Source organism: Pan paniscus, chromosome 7 (genome assembly GCF_029289425.2).
Source record: "Pan paniscus chromosome 7, NHGRI_mPanPan1-v2.0_pri, whole genome shotgun sequence".
Classification (NCBI taxonomy): domain Eukaryota; kingdom Metazoa; phylum Chordata; class Mammalia; order Primates; family Hominidae; genus Pan; species Pan paniscus.
Genome location: NC_073256.2, coordinates 82,934,425 through 82,953,586, shown reverse-complemented (window position 1 = coordinate 82,953,586; position 19,162 = coordinate 82,934,425). Strand labels below are relative to the sequence as shown.

Below are 19,162 nucleotides of genomic sequence, written 5' to 3'. Positions count from 1 at the left end.
CTGAGACTGGATTACTTATAAATAGACATGTATTTTTTTACAATTACGAAGGCTGGGAATTGTATGATCAAGTGTCTGGTGAGAGCTGCTCTCTGCTTCCAAGATGGCACCACGTTGCTGCATTCTCACGTGGTGGAAGGAGGAGGGACAGAAAGGGGCCTAGCTAGTTCCCTCCAGTCCTTTTTTAAGGCACTAATTCTCATGGCCTACTCACCTCCTAAAATCTCTACCTCTTGATACTGTTGCATTGGGGATTAAGTTTCATTATGAATTTAGGAGGGAATGCAAACATTCATATCATTGCAATGCGTTTGACTCCTTTAAGAAGATGGTATAAATTTACTGTCCAGAATTGTGAAGTTAATTCTTTGGTCAATGTCACAGACAATTAATATGTGTCTTTGTTAAGTGCCATGAAGGGAGTATTTTAAATTATTTTTAAATATAGGACATAGAACAGAATGATTTTTTAAGGGTTATGAGAGAAAGGTACCAGATTACGTAGCTGTCTCCATGCAAAGCTGAAGATATTGTTGGATAGTATTTAAACTTTTTATTTTTATATAATTTCACCTTATAGAAAAGTAACACAAAACAGTACAAAGAATTCTAACATTCACTTCACCCAGTGTATTGGTTTCCTAGTTCTACCATAAAAAATTACCACAAACTTGGTGGCTTAAAACTATAGAAACCTACTATCTCATGGTTCTAAAGACCACGGGTCCTAAATCAAGGAGTTAGCAGGGCCACATTCCCTCCAAAGGCTCTAAGGGAAAATCCTTACTAGCTTCGTCCAGCTTCTGGTGGCTGTTGACAACCTTTGGCATTATTTGGCTTGTTCACATATCACTCCAATCTCTGCCACCATCTATCCATAGTCTCCCTCACTGTGTGTGAATTAAATCTCTCCCTCTCCTTTTTGTTTTATGAAGACATTAGTCATTGGATTTAGGGTTTACCTGAAATCCAGGATGATCTCATCTCAAGATCGTTAATTACATCTGAAAAGACCTTATTTCCAAGTAAGGTAACATTTGCAGGTATCAGGGGTCAGGACTTGAACATACTTTTTAGGGGCCAATATTCATCCCACTATGGTCTACCCACTGACACCTAAAAATTCATGTCCATCCCATCGGCAAAAGATGGTCACCCCATTCTAAGGTCCCCAAAAGTCTAAACTCATTGCAGCATCAACACTATGTCCAAAATCCCTTATAAATATAATCAAAATTCCCTAATCTGATCATCCGCATCTGCATTAAGGATGGATGACACTCTTGAGTATGCTCTATTCTGGGGCAGAATTCGTCTCCATCTGTGGACCTGTGAACCTAGAAAACAGGTTTGTAACTTTTAAAATACAGTAGTGGGACAAGCATAAGATATACGATCTCATTGCAAAAAGGAGAAATTGGAAGGAACAAAGGATCACCAGTCCTAAGCAAGGTTGAAACTTAGCAGGGACAATTCCGTTGAGTTTTAAGGCCTGAGAATAATGCTGTGTGGCTTGATATTCTGCCCTCTGGGGCCATGGCTGGCTTCTTCGGGCCTGAGCCCTACACTCTCAGTTGTTCTTCTTTTTCTTAAAGGTTAGCACGTTTGTAGCTCTGTTGACCCATTTTCTGCCTGTAGAATCCTAGAATTCAGCCTCCCTTCCTCTTATTGTTTCTGTCCCTTTCATTCTAGGCTGGCCATATGTCTGCTGGTATATCATTCTCAAAATCCTTGTGGGTCTTCTGTATGTGTTAAGAGAAACCATGCCATTAAACAAGAGGGTGATCCACACATCTTTCTGGATAGTCCTGTTATGTTCCTGGCTTCTGCTGAGATGATCGATTGGCTCCACTAGATATATACCTAATCTCTTTGGCAAAAAGTTGTCCAGCTATTATAGCCTTGGCCTTCTCTCCAAAGCATGCTTTCCTAACAATTCATTTCCTAATTGTAGCATCGTTTTCAATCTCGATAGGCACAAGATCCTCTCACATCATCAAGTGGCAGTTTCTTTTTGCTTAACAGTTCTTTCATCAATATATCTTCTTCTTGCATTGTACTATAAACAGCAAGGATAAACCAGGCCACACCTTCAGCACTTTGCTTGGAAATCTCAACTACATATCATCACTTAGAATTCTGCTTTCCACCCAACAATTCAGCCAAGCTTTCTGCCACTTTACAACAAGGATCACCTATCAGTATCTAATACCATGTTCTTGATTTCCTTCTAAGACCTCACCAGAAGCACCTTTTAACATTCATATTTGTACCAATAATCTGTTTCATGGCCATACATGTCTTCTCTAAGATGGTAGAAGCTTTCTCTCACACATTGCACTTCCTTGTGGATCCTCACCAGAACCACATTTGACATCCATATTTCTACCAACAGTCTCTTCAGGGCAATGTAGATGTTTCCTATCATGTGTCTTAGAACTCTTCCAGCTTCTACCATTGCCCAGTTCCAAAGCCACTTCTACATTTTTAGGTGTTTGTTACAGCCACATTCCATTTCATGGTATCAAAATCTTTATCAGGGCCAGCAAAACAAAACCAGCAGGAGAGATTTATATAGATAGATTTAAGGAACTGGCTTACATGATTGTGGAGGCTGGCAGGTTTGAAATTTTGTAGGGCAGGCAGGCAGGCTGGAAAGCCTTGGGCTGCTGCTTGAAGCTGCAGTTCACAGGCGGGATTTCTTCCCCAGGAAAACCTGTTTTGCTCAGTTTTGAAGGCTTTCAACTGATTGGATAAGGACCATCTAGATTATTGAAGATAATTTCCTTAAAAAGTGAGCTGACTATAGATGTTAACCACATGTATAAAATACCTTCAGCTGAACACCTGGAATAGTGTTTAATTGAATTAATTGTTACTCCTTCGACTTAAGTATCTGGCTTAAGTACATAGGATATTGGTATTGTGTCCTAGCCAAATTGACACAAAAGTAATCATTACACCAGGTTTCTCCAAATGTTGTCATTTTACATTTGTTTTTACCAACCCCAGCTGTCCTCCCTCTTTTTATCTTGCTACCCCGCCTCCCACACACACAATTTTCTGAATTCTTTGAAAGTAATTTGTAAATATAATGCCCACTTATCCCTAACAATCAAAAAATTATCCTTGAAACAATACTCTTATTTAATCTACAGGTCTTTTCAAATTTGTACTGTTCTCCCAATAATACCTTTGAATTTTAAAGCCAGGAGGCTGTAAAGTAGCAAACTAATGCCCACTGACCAGATTTGTTCCCCACAACTTTTAACTTTCTTAACAAATTGTCAACGGTTAAAACTTAGATTTCACAGAAAAGTATCATTCTGAATTGCCCTTGAGAACTGTGACATCTATGCTGGGCCCGTGTTGCTCCATGACTCTGTTGTGCTGACGTCCATTCAGAACAGAACCCACTATTACTTAGGACATCCCAAAAATTATCCTCATTTACATTGGTTAGTGAGAAAAATTGAGAAAACAATATACCTAACATCCAAAAATTCCTCTAATACAGAGCAAGGTTTTTAAATCCCTAATTTTTTGACCTAGTTTTTGTGTAGGTTTAGTTTTCTGGAGAGAACATTTTAGAAATCATCAGACTGTTCAAGAGGGCCCGTGACCAAAAATATTTAAAAACCAGTGCTTTCATTTATCTTCAGTAAGATAATACGTTTTTAATTCTGAGAACTGAGTAATTTCTTCCTTAAAATACACTTAAGTCCAAGCTAACGTATTGTTTTGATTATTACTATTTCTGGTAACACAGGCCCATCTTCCTTTCACACAGCAGGTAAGGTTGCTCAGGCTGGGACTGTTACGTCAGAATAACAAAAGCTAAGCACTCCTCCTGAAACCAGGTTCTCTCATCTCTTGAGTGTGCTGTGCCTTTATAATGAAAGAAAGCTCGAGGAGGAGTAGGGTCAGCTGCCATTTATTGCCCAACACTGTGCTGCTAGTGTTTTGGATTTATTATATCTAGTTCTTAACAACCTGCAAGGAAAGTATATCATTTCTTTTTAGATCAGAAAACCTCACCTCAGGAAATTAATCATTTTTCCAAGGTTACACTCTTAATAATACTGGAACCTGTGGCTGGGCGTGGTGGCTCACGCCTGTAATCCCAGCACTTTGGGAGGCCGAGGCAGGCAGATCACCTGAGGTCGGGAGTTGGAGACCAGCATGACCAACACGGTGAAAACCCCCTCTCTGCTAAAAATACAAAATGAGCCGGGCATGGTGGTGCATGCCTATAATCCCAGCTGCTGGGGAGGCTGAGGCAGGAGAATCGCTTGAACCCAGGAGGTAGAGGTCACGGTGAGCCGAGATCGCGCCATTGCACTCCAGCCTGGGCAACAAGAGCAAAACTCCATCTCAAAAAAGTAAATAAATAAATAATACTGGAGCCTAATTCTTGTGTAGGTCTGTTGGACTCCAGGGTCCAGCATCTCTTCATGATACGACACTCCTAGATAGTCACCTTCACATTGACCTTTCTAGTCCCTGGGTCCATGGGTGACAGAAGATCCTTTTCTAAATTTACCCCTGCAAAAGGTGTCTGTTTAGATTTCATGAACACTTGTGGGTATTGCTGACCAGTTTCTCTACACTTTGAAGTTTCGCATTTTTATCTGTTGCTGTTGGATGGTTGCAGACCTGAGCCCAATGAGGGTCAGAAAGTCAACTTTTCTCTATGTACAGGTAATTTTAAATAATTTTCTGATTGTGTTATAACTGTAATGTGTAAAACATCATTTTCATAGGGACATAATATAATTTTTTAAAATAGCGTTTTAGAAAATATTTTCACCCATAAACTTTATTAACCATACTTACAGTGATTTTTTATTTATTAGGATACAGTATCACAGAAGTCTGTAGATATTCATGATTCTATTCAACCAAGGTCTGTGGATAACAGACCACAAGCACCACTGGTTTCTGCATCTGCTGTTAATGAAGAAGTCAGCAAAATTAAATCTACAGCAAGTGAGTTATTTCTCTAAATAAAAATAAATTTGTGTTTTATGTAGGAAAGGGTTAACATTTTTGGTTTTACTTTTATTATTAACAAGCATATACTATAATTGATTGTGTCATCACTTCTTTTTTTTTTTTTTTTTTTTTGAGACGGAGTTTCACTCTGTCGCCTAGTCTGGAGTGCAGTGGCACGCCATCGTAGCTCACTGCAACCTCTGCCTCCCGGGTTCAAGCGATTCTTCTGCCTCAGCCTCCCGGGTAGCTGGGACTACAAGTGTGCACCACCACGCCCGGCTAATTTTTGTATTTTTAGTCGAGACGGGGTTTCACCATATTGGCCAGGCTGGTCTTGAACTCCTGACCTTGTGATCTGCCCGCCTCAGCCTCCCAAAGTGCTGGGATTACAGGTGTGAGCCACTATGTCCGGCCACTTTTTTTTTTTTTTTTTTTTTGAGACGGAGTCTCACCCTGTCGCCTACGCTGGAGTGCAGTGATGCTCACTGCAACCTCCGCCTCCCAGGTTCAAATGATTCTCCTGCCTCAGCCTCCCGAGTAGCTGGGATTACAGGTGCCCGCCATCACCTCCAGCTGATTTTTGTAGTTTTAGTAGAGACAGGGTTTCACCATGTTGGCCAGGCTGGTCTCAAACTCCTGACCTTATGATCCGCCCGCCTCAGCCTCCCAAAGTGCTGGGATTACAGGCGTGAGCCACTGCGCCTGGCCGTGTCATCACTTCTTCACTGTGTTTATCCTAATTTGGACATCCTCTGGTAAATAGATGCCCTCTTGCAGAAGATCAAGAACTCTGCTGATCCTGAAATGTCAGCTTTTTCTGCCAACGAGCACCTGAGTCTTCTCTCTCCACCCCCTTCTGCATGCCAACCAACCCCATGTTCTGTCTGCAAAAGTAGGGCCTAGCATGCCTTCCTCTACCCATCTGCAAGGGGAAGTAGTGAAGGACCGTTGCTTTCTAAGCAGGAGCACCCCACTTGTTTTTGTTGTTGTTTTTGTTTTTGTTTTTGTTTTGAGACAGAGTCTCACTCTGTCACCCAGGCTGGAGTGTGATCTCGGCTCACTGCAGCCTCAACCTCCTAGGCTCAAGCGATCTTCCCACCTTAGCCTCCCGAGTAGCTGGGACTACAGGCACACCTCATCACGCCCAGCTAATTTTTTATATTTTTTTGTAGGGACAGGGTTTTGCCATGTTGCCCAGGCTGATCTTGAACTCCTGAGCTCAGGCCATCTGCCCACCTCAGCTTCCCAACATGCTTGGATTACAGGCTTGTGCCACGACGTCTGTCCAGGAGCACCCTACTTTTTTTCTTTTTTCTTTTTTTTTGAGACGGAGTCTTGCTCTGTCGCCCAGGCTGGAGTATAGTGGTGTGATCTTGGCTCACGGCAAGCTCCACCTCCCGGGTTCACGCCATTCTTCTGCCTCAGCCTCCCGAGTAGCTGGGACTACAGGTGCCTGCCACCATACCCAACTAATTTTTTTTTTTATTCTTTAGTAGAGACCGGGTTTCACCACGGTAGTAAGGGTGGTCTCGATCTCCTGACCTCATGATCCACCCAGCTTGGCCTCCCAAAGTGCTGGGATTACAGGCATGAGCCACCGCGCCCGGCAGGAGCACCCTACTTTTTAAGGAGCAACCCTTTTCTCCACACTGCACCCCAACCTTAGTCGGCCTGTGCCCATTTCCCTCACTGCTGCCCACACCCCTGTCTCCATACAGGGATCCACAGGTCACCTGTATTCCTCCCCTCACCTTTTCACAAAAAAGAGGAACCCTTTACTTTTTTACTGGATCAATTCAGTTTCATTTGCTGAAGGAAAATTACAACACCTAGAAAAGACCACAGCCTCCTTAGAGGAGAACAGGACAGCTTTGAGAACTTTTTAAAACCTGAGGTGAAATTTACATAACAGATATAACAATATGCAAGTGAATAATAATTCAGTGGCATTTAGTACATTCACAGCCACCACCTCTATCTAGATCCAAAGCATTTTCATCACTCCTAAAGGGAGCCCCCCAGCCCCATAACTGTTATACAGCCACTTCTTCTCCTCTTCCCCAGCCCCTGGCAGCCACTAATTAGCTGTGTTTGTGAATTGCCTATTCTGCATATTTCATATAAATGGAATCATACAAAATACAACCTTTTGTGTCTGTCTTCTCTCACAGTGTTTTCAAGACGCATCATGTTGTAGCATGAATCAGTAATTCATTCCTTTTTATTACTAAGTAATAGTCCACTGAATGTATAGACCACATTTTGTTTATCCATTTGTCTGATGATGGACGTTTGTATTTGTTTCACCTGTAGTTGTCATGAATAGTGCTGCTACAAACTGTTGTGTGCAAATATCATTTGAATACCTGTTTTCAGTTCTTTTGCATTATCTACCTAGGAGTGGAATTGCTAGCTCATAGGGTAATTCTATGTTTAACTTCTTGAGGAACCACCAAGCAGTTTTCTATAGCCAGTGGCTGCACCATTTTACATTCCCACCAGCAATTCCAGTTTTTCCACATCTTTGCCAGCGCCTTTTTTGTTGTTGTTAAATGATAACCATTCTAGTGGGTGAGAAGTTTACCTCATTGTGGTTTTGACTGGCACTTCCGTAATGATTAGTGTTGTTAACCATCTTTTCATATGCTTGTTGACCATTTGTATATCTTATTTGGAGAAATTTGTGTTCATGTCCTTTGCCTGTTTTTAAATTTTGATGAAGTTCAATTTTTCTGTTTTCTTTTGTTAGTCATGCCTTTGGTGTCATTGTCAAAATCCAAGGTCATGAGCATTTCCCCCAATGTTGTCTTCTATGAAGTGTTTTTTTTTTTGTTTTTTTTTTTTTTTTTGAGATGGAGTCTCACTCTGTCGTTCAGGCTGGAGTGCAGTGGTGCGATCTCGGCTCACTGCAACTTCCACCTCCTGGGTTCAAGCGATTCTCCTGCCTCAGCCTCCTGAGTGGCTGGGATTACAGGCACATGCCACTACACCTGGCTAATTTTTGGATTTTTAGTAGAGACGGGGTTTCGCCATGTTGGCCAGGCTCGTCTCAAACTCTGGGCCTCAAGTGATCCACCTGCCTGGCCTCCCAAAGTGCTGGGATTAAAGGCGTGAGCCACTGTGCCTGGCCTATGAAGTTTTATTCTTCTAGCTCTTTGATTTAGGTCGTTGATCCATTTTGATTTAATTTTTTTCAGGGAATTTTTTAATCCTAGATGCTTACAGTTCTTCAGAGAAGACAGGCTTTATTATCATATCCTACTTGAAAGGACCTTCTATCTTCAGTCACTGTATTTTGCTAATTTCTTAAAGAGGAAATAGGTGGTAGTGAGTGGCCGAGTTTCATTTTTCATTTCTGTTCTCCAAAGAACAGAATGGTTCATGTAGGAATCCTTTGCAGCTTCAGTCTGCACCAAGAAAGGCCAAGAGGAAAGAATAGCGAGTGGCTTTTCTCACTCTCAGCCTCCAGACTGAATTTAAACACACTTAGCTTTGTGAGGGCAGGACTTGGTCTTCACATAGTGGAAAGTGTGCACTTGGCTACTTTTTCCTGGGGCAAGGGTTCTGCTTCCCTGCCACTGTGAGCTGTGGGGTCAGACTGCATCCTTAAGCCAGACATTCCACTCTCGCTCCCCTGGAAGACTTTTAGGTGAGGTTCATCCTGGAACTGTTGACTCAGAACAGGTAGAGCTGGAGGAAGAACAAGCGGCCACCCTGCTCCCATGAGCCCTCTTCCTTGGTGGATAGGTTGTGGTTCTCCTGTTTGATGGGGAGGCCGCTGCATCTGACTCTCCAACTCAGTGAAAAGAATCACAGCACAGACCAGCCTCAATTCTTTCTGCACCACTGCTCTGTCGAGTTGATTCAGTACCTGTAGTCCCACATAGTTAAAATCTGCTTAGCTTTGCTCTCTGTTGTGTGGACAATGAAATGGTTGACTAATATAACCCTGGCAGTGTCAGACCTTGTCATGACTGAAATTTGTCCAAATAGATATTGTCATCAAATGTGCTCCTGGTCCTTGCTAGTGAGACTGTAGTTGGGATCCCTGTCCAGGTCTCAAAGGGCACGAGAAACTATGAAGAGGCTTGGCATCCCTGTTCAGAGTACAGTCTCATCTGCCAAATTCTTGGGGTCACTAGAACTGTTTGGGTCCCTGCTGGAAGCTCTTAACACCCCTGAGCAACTCACGTTGGAACTGATGAAAATAGGTCTCCTAAGACCTCCATCTACTGCTAAGTCCATTCTGGAGTCTAGGTGCTACTAGGAGTCTTTTGCCCCTGGGACTGAGATGTTTTTCTGACTTGAATGAGGGAGTGAATGGATGACTGCCCATGCCGCTGTCACTGTAATAAAGGACTAAGAAGACAAGATTTAAGAGGAAGAGATAACCGTAGGACTTACAGGTTTCTTTGTTTTGTTTTTTTAACTTGTGATCTAGTACTAAGAACTAAACGTTAAATAGAATAGCATTTATGAACAGTATCTGGAAAGGAGCCTTCATTAATGATCTCAATAAGAATAAATTAAAGTAAGTTATTTCTCTGTCCCCCAAAATCCCTAAAACATGAATTTGTCTTCCACACATTAGTGCCAGAAAAGGGAATTTGTAGTAAAATGTTTTTCATAGTAGAAAGAAACAGGGATTGTAAGTCGCCCAGCATTGAAGCCATTGCCCCAAGACTGTCTAGTAGGCAGCTCCCTTTGGGCAGTTGTCTGCCTCCTGGAAAGCTTCCTGCCAAAGCTGCCCCTGAGAATCTGGGATGGAGGTGTGGCCGTGTGGTCTGGGTCCCCTGGGCTGTGTGGCAGCAGCATCTCAGGAGTTGAGTCCTCTTTTCTAACCTTGTGCTGCTGCATTGGCTTAGCTACTTAGCTGGCATGGTCAGACAAGGGGAGCACGCCCATGAGTGTGTCCACATGGGCCGGCAAACTATCAGAAACTCCCTGTTGAACAAATGTGTTCAGGATAGAGGGATGTGACTGTGTATAGCTGATGAGGGGAACATGGGTGGCACTTTTGTTACTTTGCAGTTTGGTTACTTTTGAAGTAATGTGTTCAGCTTAACTTTTTTTTTTTTTTTTTTTTTAAGATAAAATCTGGCTCTGTTGCCCAGGCTGGAGTGCAGTGGTGTCATCTCAGCTCACTGCAACCTCCGCCTCCCGGGATCAAGCCATTCTTCTGCCTCAGCCTCCCGAGTACCTGGGACTACAGGCACACGCCACCACACCCAGCTAATTTTTGTATTTTTAGTAGCGATGGGGTTTCACCATGTTGGCCAACCTGGTCTCGAACTCCTGACCTCAGGCAATCCACCTGCCTTGGCCTCCCAAAGTGCTGGGATTACAGGCATGAGCCATTGCACCCGGCCCCGGCTTAACTTTTTATAGACTTCTTTGCTGATGGATGTCTTTGAAAATAAGAGGTAATTTCAGTCACAACTACGAATCTGGATCCAAATAAAACATGTGCTGTGGCCAAACCACAGTATTGCATAGGTTAATCCGGAGTCTTGGCTGCCCTCACTTCCTGTCTCACATGGATCTGTTCTGTTATTTTCTTATGTCATAGGTTTTCATATAACCTATTTTTTTATTTTAATTTTATTTATTTATTTATTTATTTATTTTTTGAGACGGAGTCTCTCTTGCCCAGGCTAGAGTGCAGTGGTGTGATCTTGGTTCACTGTAACCTCTGCCTCCTGGGTTCCAGCAATTCTCTTGCTTCAGCCTCCAGAGTAGCTGGGATTACAAGTGTGCGCAACCATGCCTGGCACATTTTGTTGTAGCTTTGTAAAGATGGGGTTTCATCATGTTGAGCAGGCTGGTCTTGAACTCCTGACCTCAGGTGATTCAACTGCCTCGGCTTCCCAGAGTGCTGGGATTATAGGCATGAGCCACCGTGCCCAGCCCCTTTATTCCCTGTTTTCAGAGGTCAGACTTGGGTTTACAGTTGATATTTCAGTTTTAGGTTTTTATCCATTTGTTACATGTTCGTTAAAAATAACTTGAATTAAAAAATTTGTAGCGGGAACATCTTGAATATATTATTGTTCTAAATCAGGGGTGTCCAGTCTTTTGGCTTCCCTGAGCCACATTGGAAGAAGAATTGTCTTGGACCACTCATAAAATACACTAACATGTATAATCCCAGGGGACCCAGACCACATGGCCACACCTCCATCCCAGATTCTCAGGGCAGCTTTGGCAGGAAGCTTTCCAGGAGGCAGACAATTGCCCAAAGGGAGCTGCCTACTAGGCAGTCTTGGGGCAATGGCTCCAATGCTGGGCGACTTACAATCCCTGTTTCTTTCTACTATGAAAAATAGTAGTGAGCTAAGAAAAAAAAAATCTCATAATGTTTTAAGAAAGTTTATGAATTTGTGTTGGGCTGCATTCAAAGCTGTCCTGGGCCACATACAGGCTGTGGGTTGGAGAAGCTTGTTCTAAATTATGTAGGGCACTTTTATTTTAAAAATTACTTTTCCGAGGCTTTTCTAAATATCAGTTAAACTTTTACTGAGTAGTGCCTGTGTGCAAAAGCAGTATGTCCTTCTCAGTGTGATATGTGAATACATATTGATGTTTCCTTAGCATTGTAGTATCATGGAAATTATAAAGGATTCAAAATAATTTTTTGTTTGCATGTGCATTGGGGGGGGTTTCCTCACAGAATTTCCAGAACAAAAATTGTTTGCTGCCCTGTTGATTAAATGTGTTGTGCAGCTGGAACTCATCCAGACTATCGACAACATTGTCTTCTTCCCAGCGACAAGTAAGAAAGAAGATGCAGAAAACTTAGCTGCAGCACAGGTAAGGAGATAGGAGGACAGCTGCTTTTTTTGTGTAAGTAGGAAGTTAGGTATAGCAGTCTGGGCTGTAGAGTTAGGCTAGAGAATTAGTTTGTGGGGCCTTCATCATACAGATGTCCTTTTAAACCATGAGACTGGATCCCATCACAAGGTAATAAGGTTAGCTAGAGCAGGGAGGAGGGTCAGCAACTGATTACTAGAGACCTCATCCTCTACAGCTCCTGGAGATGAGGCAGCTAGCAGAGACTGAAGACGAGAATCCATGAGGCATGGGGAGGCACGGGGAAGCAGGTGTCAGTTGTTGGGGAAGTCAGATGAAGAAAATGTTTTAAGGAGAAGCATGTGATCAGTCGCTTGTTAAATGCTCTGGATAGGTCAAGTGATATTACACCTGAGAATTGCCCTCTAACTGGACGACTTTGGAACCTTAACAGTGTGTTAAATGTTAAATTGAGGACAAAAGCATAATTACAGTGGGGAGAGAGAAGAGAGAATGTGGACTCAGCCAGTACTCTGTTAAGAAGTTTTGCTGTAAAGGCACAGAGAAATGTGATAGCTGGATTGTGAGGGGTTCAAGAGAGGGGTTTGCTATGTTTTGTTCTCCAGATTGGTGATATGGCAGCGTGTTCACTGGTAAGAGCTTTCCAGTAGGGAGAGAAAAACTGACTGTAGGCAAGAGAGGGGCAATTTCTAGGGCCATGTTTTTGAGTGAGTGGAGATAGTACCTCATACAGAGTGGGAATCACCTGGGGTAGAAGCCCAGACAGTTCCCATGTGGCGGCAGGGGGAGGGCTGGGGGATGGGTTATGGATGCAGGAAGTCTGGTACATTTGGGGTGGGAGCTTGTGAGAGACCTCCTCTGCCAGCTTCTGGTTTCTCACTGAGATGGGAAGAAAAGTCATCTACCATGTGAGATTTGGAAGAATGTTTTAGCTACTTGAGAAGTGAAAACTTGAGCTGGTTGGCCAGGAATGTGGCCTAGGCCAAGGTCTGCCAAGGGCTGGGCTAGCACCGAGCCCACTGGTTTAGAGAGAAACCAGTCTGCTTTCTCCAGTCACACATGATGACATGGCCATTTTGCCAGCCAGTTACTAAAAAGAAGAGGAGGGGTTGTGAAAGAGAATAATTAAAATGATGCATGGACTCCATAGCAGTTGAGAAGAGAAGGGAGGACTTGAGGGGCTGAGGAACGCAGGGCCAGGGAGTTGGGAGTCCAGGAGGGTCTGGACTAATGGGAGGCGGTGCTTGGGGACGAGGATGCGTACTGGAAGGTGGACCTTCCCTTACTTTCTGTTAGGTTAGAGCAAGCTGAGTATCTGTGGCTTTCTTGTAAAACTGGTCTTTGGGGAGCATTGAGTTGTAAATTAACTAAAATTATTGTGACTGTGTGTATATGCTGGGGTGGTTTGTTTTCCAAAGAGAGATGCGGTGGACTTTGATGTTCGCGTTGATACTCAAGACCAAGGAATGTACCGCTTTTTAACATCACAACAACTTTTTAAGCTACTGGACTGCTTATTAGAGTCACATAGATTTGCAAAAGCGTTTAATTCCAACAACGAACAGAGGACTGCCCTGTGGAAAGCAGGTAAGCTGCACACGCCTCACATTTAATGTTTACTGTTGATGGATGTGAGACAGGTACATACAGGTCTCAGAACTCATTGACTGTCTGCTATAGGTCTGTGCATGTCACTATATGTACTCTGACCTTAACAGTAATAAAGTAACCTCACAACCAGGCCCTTTTCTGGTCTACAGTAAGCCAGATAACTACTTGGGTGGATTTTTTCCCCCTTGGTCTATTATTTGACTTATATTGTTCTTTCATCTTGTTTACCCAACCTGGACCTTCTTGTTGATACTCACTGGCATGACAAAAGCTGTCTTTTCATTAGGAAATAAATATGTGTAAAAGTCGCACACACAAAACCTGGCATGTGTATTTGAATGGCTTCTCTGTTTCCTGGGAGTGGCCAGAGCTCAGAGTGAAGGTGAATTTATTGGGATGTGAGGTATATTTGTTCTAGAACAAGTTAGACATTTTAAACAAAAAATAAGCTTTTATTATAAACCAAAGTGACATTGTTAATTTTTTAATTTAAAAAATAGAGCCAGCTGCGGTGACTCACGCCTGTAGTTCCAGCTACTCGGGTGGCTGAGGCAGGATGATTGCTTGGGGCCAGAAGTTCGAGACCACCCTGGCCAACATAGCAAGACCCTGTCTCTAAAAGAAATTAAAAATTAGCGGGGCATGGTGTCGCATACCTGTAATCCCAGCTACTCGGGAGGCTGAAGTGGGAGGATCACTTGAGCCCAGGAGTTTGAGGCTGCAGTGAGCCATGATCACACTACTTCCCTCCAGCCTGGGCAACACAGTGAGACCCCATCTCTTAAAAAAAGAAAAGAAAAAAGAAAGAAATATAATTATGAGTTGCAAAACAGTGCTGGGAGGATGAGGGGCTGCAGAATAAGGCAGAGAAAAAGAAGGGGGCTGATACTTATCAAACATCAAACTGTATCAAAAGGGTTTGGTGCTTATGTTTGCTTATTTGAAACAGCTGTGCCATTCTCTTTCCTTTACAACCTAACTTCTGGAAAAAGGAGCCTGTACTTATTTTTCCCCTTTTTTTCTACCCAAGTTTTTGCCACCATTCCACTGGGCCTCTTCCTGCTGAGCTGACAGAGCCTCCTTGTGTCCACACACACCAGGCCCGTCAGACCTCCGACAGAGCAGTTCTCACCTCCTGGGGGTTGCCCCTGTTTATCTGAGGCCCCTGGCGCAGGCAGAGCACATGGCCCCTTCCACGGCTTTGGGGATTCAAGTGCAGTTTCATGTGAAGGGTTCCACCTTCCCAGGCCACAAGTTTTTTTATATCTCATATCCCCAGCTTGAATAGGGAGGGAATTCTGGACATGGAAATCACCTTCACATCAGGCTGCTGTGGCTCCGTTTTGTAAGCAGCAGATGCTGATGGCTGAGCACAAACAAAATGTGCCTCCATACGGGCTGTTTCACCTTTACATAAGATGCCTTCCCAAACTAATCCCAGAAACTTCCCTTTTCTGCAGGATTCAAAGGCAAATCCAAGCCCAACCTTCTGAAGCAGGAGACCAGCAGCCTGGCCTGTGGGCTGCGCATTCTCTTCCGGATGTACATGGATGAGAGCCGCGTTAGTGCCTGGGAAGAGGTCCAGCAGAGGCTTTTGAAGTAAGACTTTTGACTGATTTCCATCTCTGACCAGGTAGCCACGTGGTGCCGGGCAGGAAAGAGGCACCGGCGGGACCATGCTGACAGCTGAGCCTTTGGGGCCTGGATGCCCCTATTCCACGGAGCAGTTGTAAAAATTAAATTCAGTCTTAGAAATGAGTGTGCTTTAGTGACATGTGGCCAAATCATGTCTAACATGCAGGACAAAGGAGGTTTTCTGTTTTAAAACTGTGAACTATGATATCATTTATAGGCCTTTTTAATGTCATAAGATAGTCCCATTTTTACACATCATTTGTAAAAGTGAAAACTTGCCTGCCTGCATTTACTTTGAAAAAAATATTTGGAGTTTTTCTTAGCGTTACTTTTTTTACTCTTTTACTTTAAGCCAACTAACGTGTAAACTCAGGCTAAGAATGAAACATGCCATTCAGAAAGAATACGGCCATCTGCATTGTATTACCATATCTACTTAAGGAATAGATGTTCTGAGGCCAATTAAATACATTTTAGAATTTTAAGGGATCACCTAGTCTCTGTTATCCCATTTGATTGACAAGACTGATTGATTAAGGCCCCACAGGGCCTTGTGATCTAGGGCCTCACAAGGGTCAGTGAAGAGAGGAGTCGCCTCAGATTCCAGTCCAGGTCTCTTGAAACTAAGCTTTGCATGTGCCACCTGCCACACGGCAGCTTTGCATTGAAAGAAACTTAGAAAATTAGGAAAATGTGGGTTTCTTGGTAAGTTACAATGGCTTCTTTTAACATGTTTGGTTTTCTTCCCAATTTGAAAAGCATGTTTATGTTGACACTCCAGCTAATGTAAACAGATGGGATCTAACATGTTCTTGAATAGTTCGTATTCACTACTATGTTCATGATTGCTCTTTCTCAGTGAATATGGGGACCAGTAGATACGCAAGTAACATTAAAGGAAACCTTTTCTTTTGCAGTGTCTGCAGTGAAGCACTAAGTTACTTCCTCACTCTAACATCAGAAAGTCATCGAGAAGCCTGGACTAACTTACTGCTTTTGTTTCTAACTAAAGTTCTAAAGATAAGTGATAATAGGGTAAGTATGAGGCTTCGAATCCAGCCCCACATTTCTAGCCCAATTCGCATTGGGATGCGGGGTCCCAGAGCCGCCGTGCAAGAGCTCTCAGAGATGAATCAAGCAGCGCCCAGGCTGCACTGCTGCTTGTGCAAAGCCACCAGTGGCCTTGCTGTTATCTTCCTCAGTCCTTGCTTTTCTCCCCTCTTACCCAGCTTTGTTCACTAATTAGCAGTTCTCTAGGGGATTCAGTAGGTGAGGGATCAGAATCCCTTGGGATACCTTGACAAGTTCCCATTATGACCCCAGGAATCTCCCCCTTTGCCCCATTTTGAAAACTGCTGTCCAACCACCTCATGGCCTTGTACTCTGCCTACTACTCAAGACTACATCTGGTTCCTGGGCCTGTGCTCTGGGCTGCAGCTGTTCCTTTGGCATATTTAGTGGTTCCAGGTAACCCAGAGTCCCTAGTGAATGGGCCTCATCTAAGAATTTTAAACCAGTAGAAATAAAGATAAAATACACATATATGACTGTAAATATAAGTGCATATTTAAGGTTTTCAAAAATGTACACTCTATTCTTAGAAAAAAAAAATAGCAACTTACAGCTCACACATACAGGCTGCTTTGCTGTGACCCTAGAATAGGTTTTAAAATGCCTAGTGATGTGGCCCACTACTTGAAAGGCCAAGGGCTCTAAATCCCAGCCTCTGTTACTCCACAGCTGGCTTTTTTTTTTCGGTCATAATATGTCTCACTGCTTCCCTGGATCTGGAGGGGCACAGAGGGGTAGGAAAGGAGGCTGCAGACTAGAGTTCAGAGATAAAGGAACTACTGTGAAGATACAGCCAAAGTATAGCAATTTAACTGTACATGTGAAACGTATGTAGCTTTGCCTGAAGAACTGTTTAGATTTTATATTGCAGTGTTAGGTAGAATTTTCCCCAAAACTTAAAATTTTTATGTAACAAAAGATAAAATTTCAGTAACCCATAGCTTATAAAAACTCAACTCTAGTTTGTACTCACTTGCCTGCTTATTACCCAGGAAAAACAGTGCTAAATTACTAAAATTTGTCAAAGATATACAGGCAAATGTTTTTCAAAATAAGGATATGTAAGTGAATAGTGTTTGTATGAAGTCAGTTTTTCTAACACTTCTGTCTCTCAGTTCCACAACCCACAGAGTCACTGCCTGCTGTGGACCCTGCTTTCCTGGCTCCTGTGATGGAGCCCCAGAGTAGTTTGACTCTAGGCAGTTTAAGGCTCTGCAGTTTGCAATCACTACTAATGGAGAAATTCATTTTCCCTGCAGTTTAAAGCTCATGCATCATTCTACTACCCTCTCTTATGTGAAATTATGCAATTTGACTTGATTCCTGAACTTCGTGCTGTTCTTAGAAGATTTTTTCTGCGAATCGGAGTAGTTTTTCAGATATCACAACCACCTGAACAGGAACTTGGAATAAACAAGCAATGATGGGAACTTAATATTTTTGTTGGCATTTACATCCCTCTGCTCTTTAAAAGGACGCTGGAGCTGAGGTTTCCTACCTGAAAAATGATTTCTCTGGATTGCAGTGTCTGAGAGTTACTGGTAAAGATGCTTAGAAGTCTTACTCAAACTTGCAACACTCCAGTCCCTTTTAGTGCTGGCGGATTTTGTGTGTTATATTGGCCTCATGTTGAGCAGAAAGCCTGTTTAAACAGTGTCAGCTCATGCTCACGGGTCCTTCCCTGTCTTCCACGGCAGGAAAAGCCCCACGTTTTTGGCAGGTGTGGAAGTGAAACTTACCCAAAGAACTATAGATGTAAAGATTGAACTTCTACAAGAAGTACAACTCAGGAGAGCTGTATTTTGAAGGATAAAATGTTTATAATTGGGGAGTGGGGAGAGAAGAAGAAATTATTGTTCATGGTAAAAGATATTTAGCAACTATGGTATTCTTATTCTGAAGATTTTTGCACACTCAGGCTATCTGAGATACTGGTAATCATCCTGTGAAAAATGTACAGAGATGCAGGTCTGTAATATAAAAATCTTAAAATATTATATAGTTCTTCCTGCACTGTTTTCTTTATTTTCTTATTCATTTGCTAAATACCCGTAATATTTTGTCAAATGCACTAAACATTTGGGTGGAACTTTCTTTTTTATTTTATAGGGATTTTTAGTTTTGCCCTTTTTGGTAGGTGGTGATTTTGAGGCTGTAACATGCCCAGAAGCTGTTGTGGCCGACACTTCAACAATAGGGGAAAAAAGGTAGAAAATATCCCTACTGACAGTAACTACCTGTCACATATTTCTCTTAGGACTTTTAAAGATGAGCCATTAAAATAGAATGATCCTTTATGGACCAAAACTTGAATCACTGCAAAATGAATCCAGATTGCTGTCATTTTCTTTTCTTTTGGGTGGTGGGGCTTGATGTAGATTTTACTCTATGTACAGAATTTAATGTTGAATATATTAAAATAACAAATCTGGCATGGTTTGCGGAGGTTAGATTTACTGGAAATGTATTCATACTGTGAATTGTGCTCTGATGGTTAAAAGACAAGATTGTCAAGCATTCCGTATTAACAGTGGATGTAGAAAATTTTTTCAGATGGATAAAATGTATATGGTACAGATGTAAAGTTTTCTATGTAAAAAATTCTGTACAACTTTCTGTACAATATTGATTCCCATCTGGCATATTCTAATCAGGTTATAGGTCAATAAAGTTTTTGAATTATTTCATCAGTGCAATCAAAACCTGTATAACCCACCCCCATGTTTCATTGATTCTGTTCTATTAAGGCTGAACAACTATGGAAAAGACATTTTCAGCCAGAACTACAAATTCAATATTGTTTGGTTCTGGTATTTTCTTTCCAGCTTCTAGCATTAGATCCTCCCTTACACTGTACTTACCATAGGATACTCATTTTTAAGGCAATTTTTAAAATTTTTATTTATCTTTTAGAGACTGGATCTCACTCTGTTGTCCAGGCTGGAGTGCAGTGGTATGAGCACAGCTCACTGTAGCCTCAAACTGGGCTCACAATTCTCACACTCCACCCTCCCCAGTAGTGAGGACTGTAGGCACACAC

General features: G+C 42.5%; 1 protein-coding gene across 5 annotated transcripts in view; it reads left to right on the top strand.

Annotated features, from left to right (window-relative positions):
- ARFGEF1 (ADP ribosylation factor guanine nucleotide exchange factor 1) overlaps positions 1-18,809 on the top strand; it is a 143,884-nt gene extending 125,075 nt beyond the window's left edge. For 3 of the 5 annotated variants that reach the window (XM_055116633.3, XM_055116632.2, XM_063606800.1), the window contains 5 exons: positions 4,857-4,989; positions 11,666-11,805; positions 13,224-13,392; positions 14,877-15,015; positions 15,969-18,809. In XM_055116633.3, the coding sequence (XP_054972608.1) occupies positions 4,857-4,989; positions 11,666-11,805; positions 13,224-13,392; positions 14,877-15,015; positions 15,969-16,293 (906 nt within the window). In that variant the 3' untranslated portion in view covers positions 16,294-18,809. The remainder of the gene's footprint in view (positions 1-4,856; positions 4,990-11,665; positions 11,806-13,223; positions 13,393-14,876; positions 15,016-15,968) is intronic. The other 2 variants (XM_034966183.4, XM_057303025.2) reach the window with 1 other exon arrangement.
- Positions 18,810-19,162: the final 353 nt, after the last annotated feature.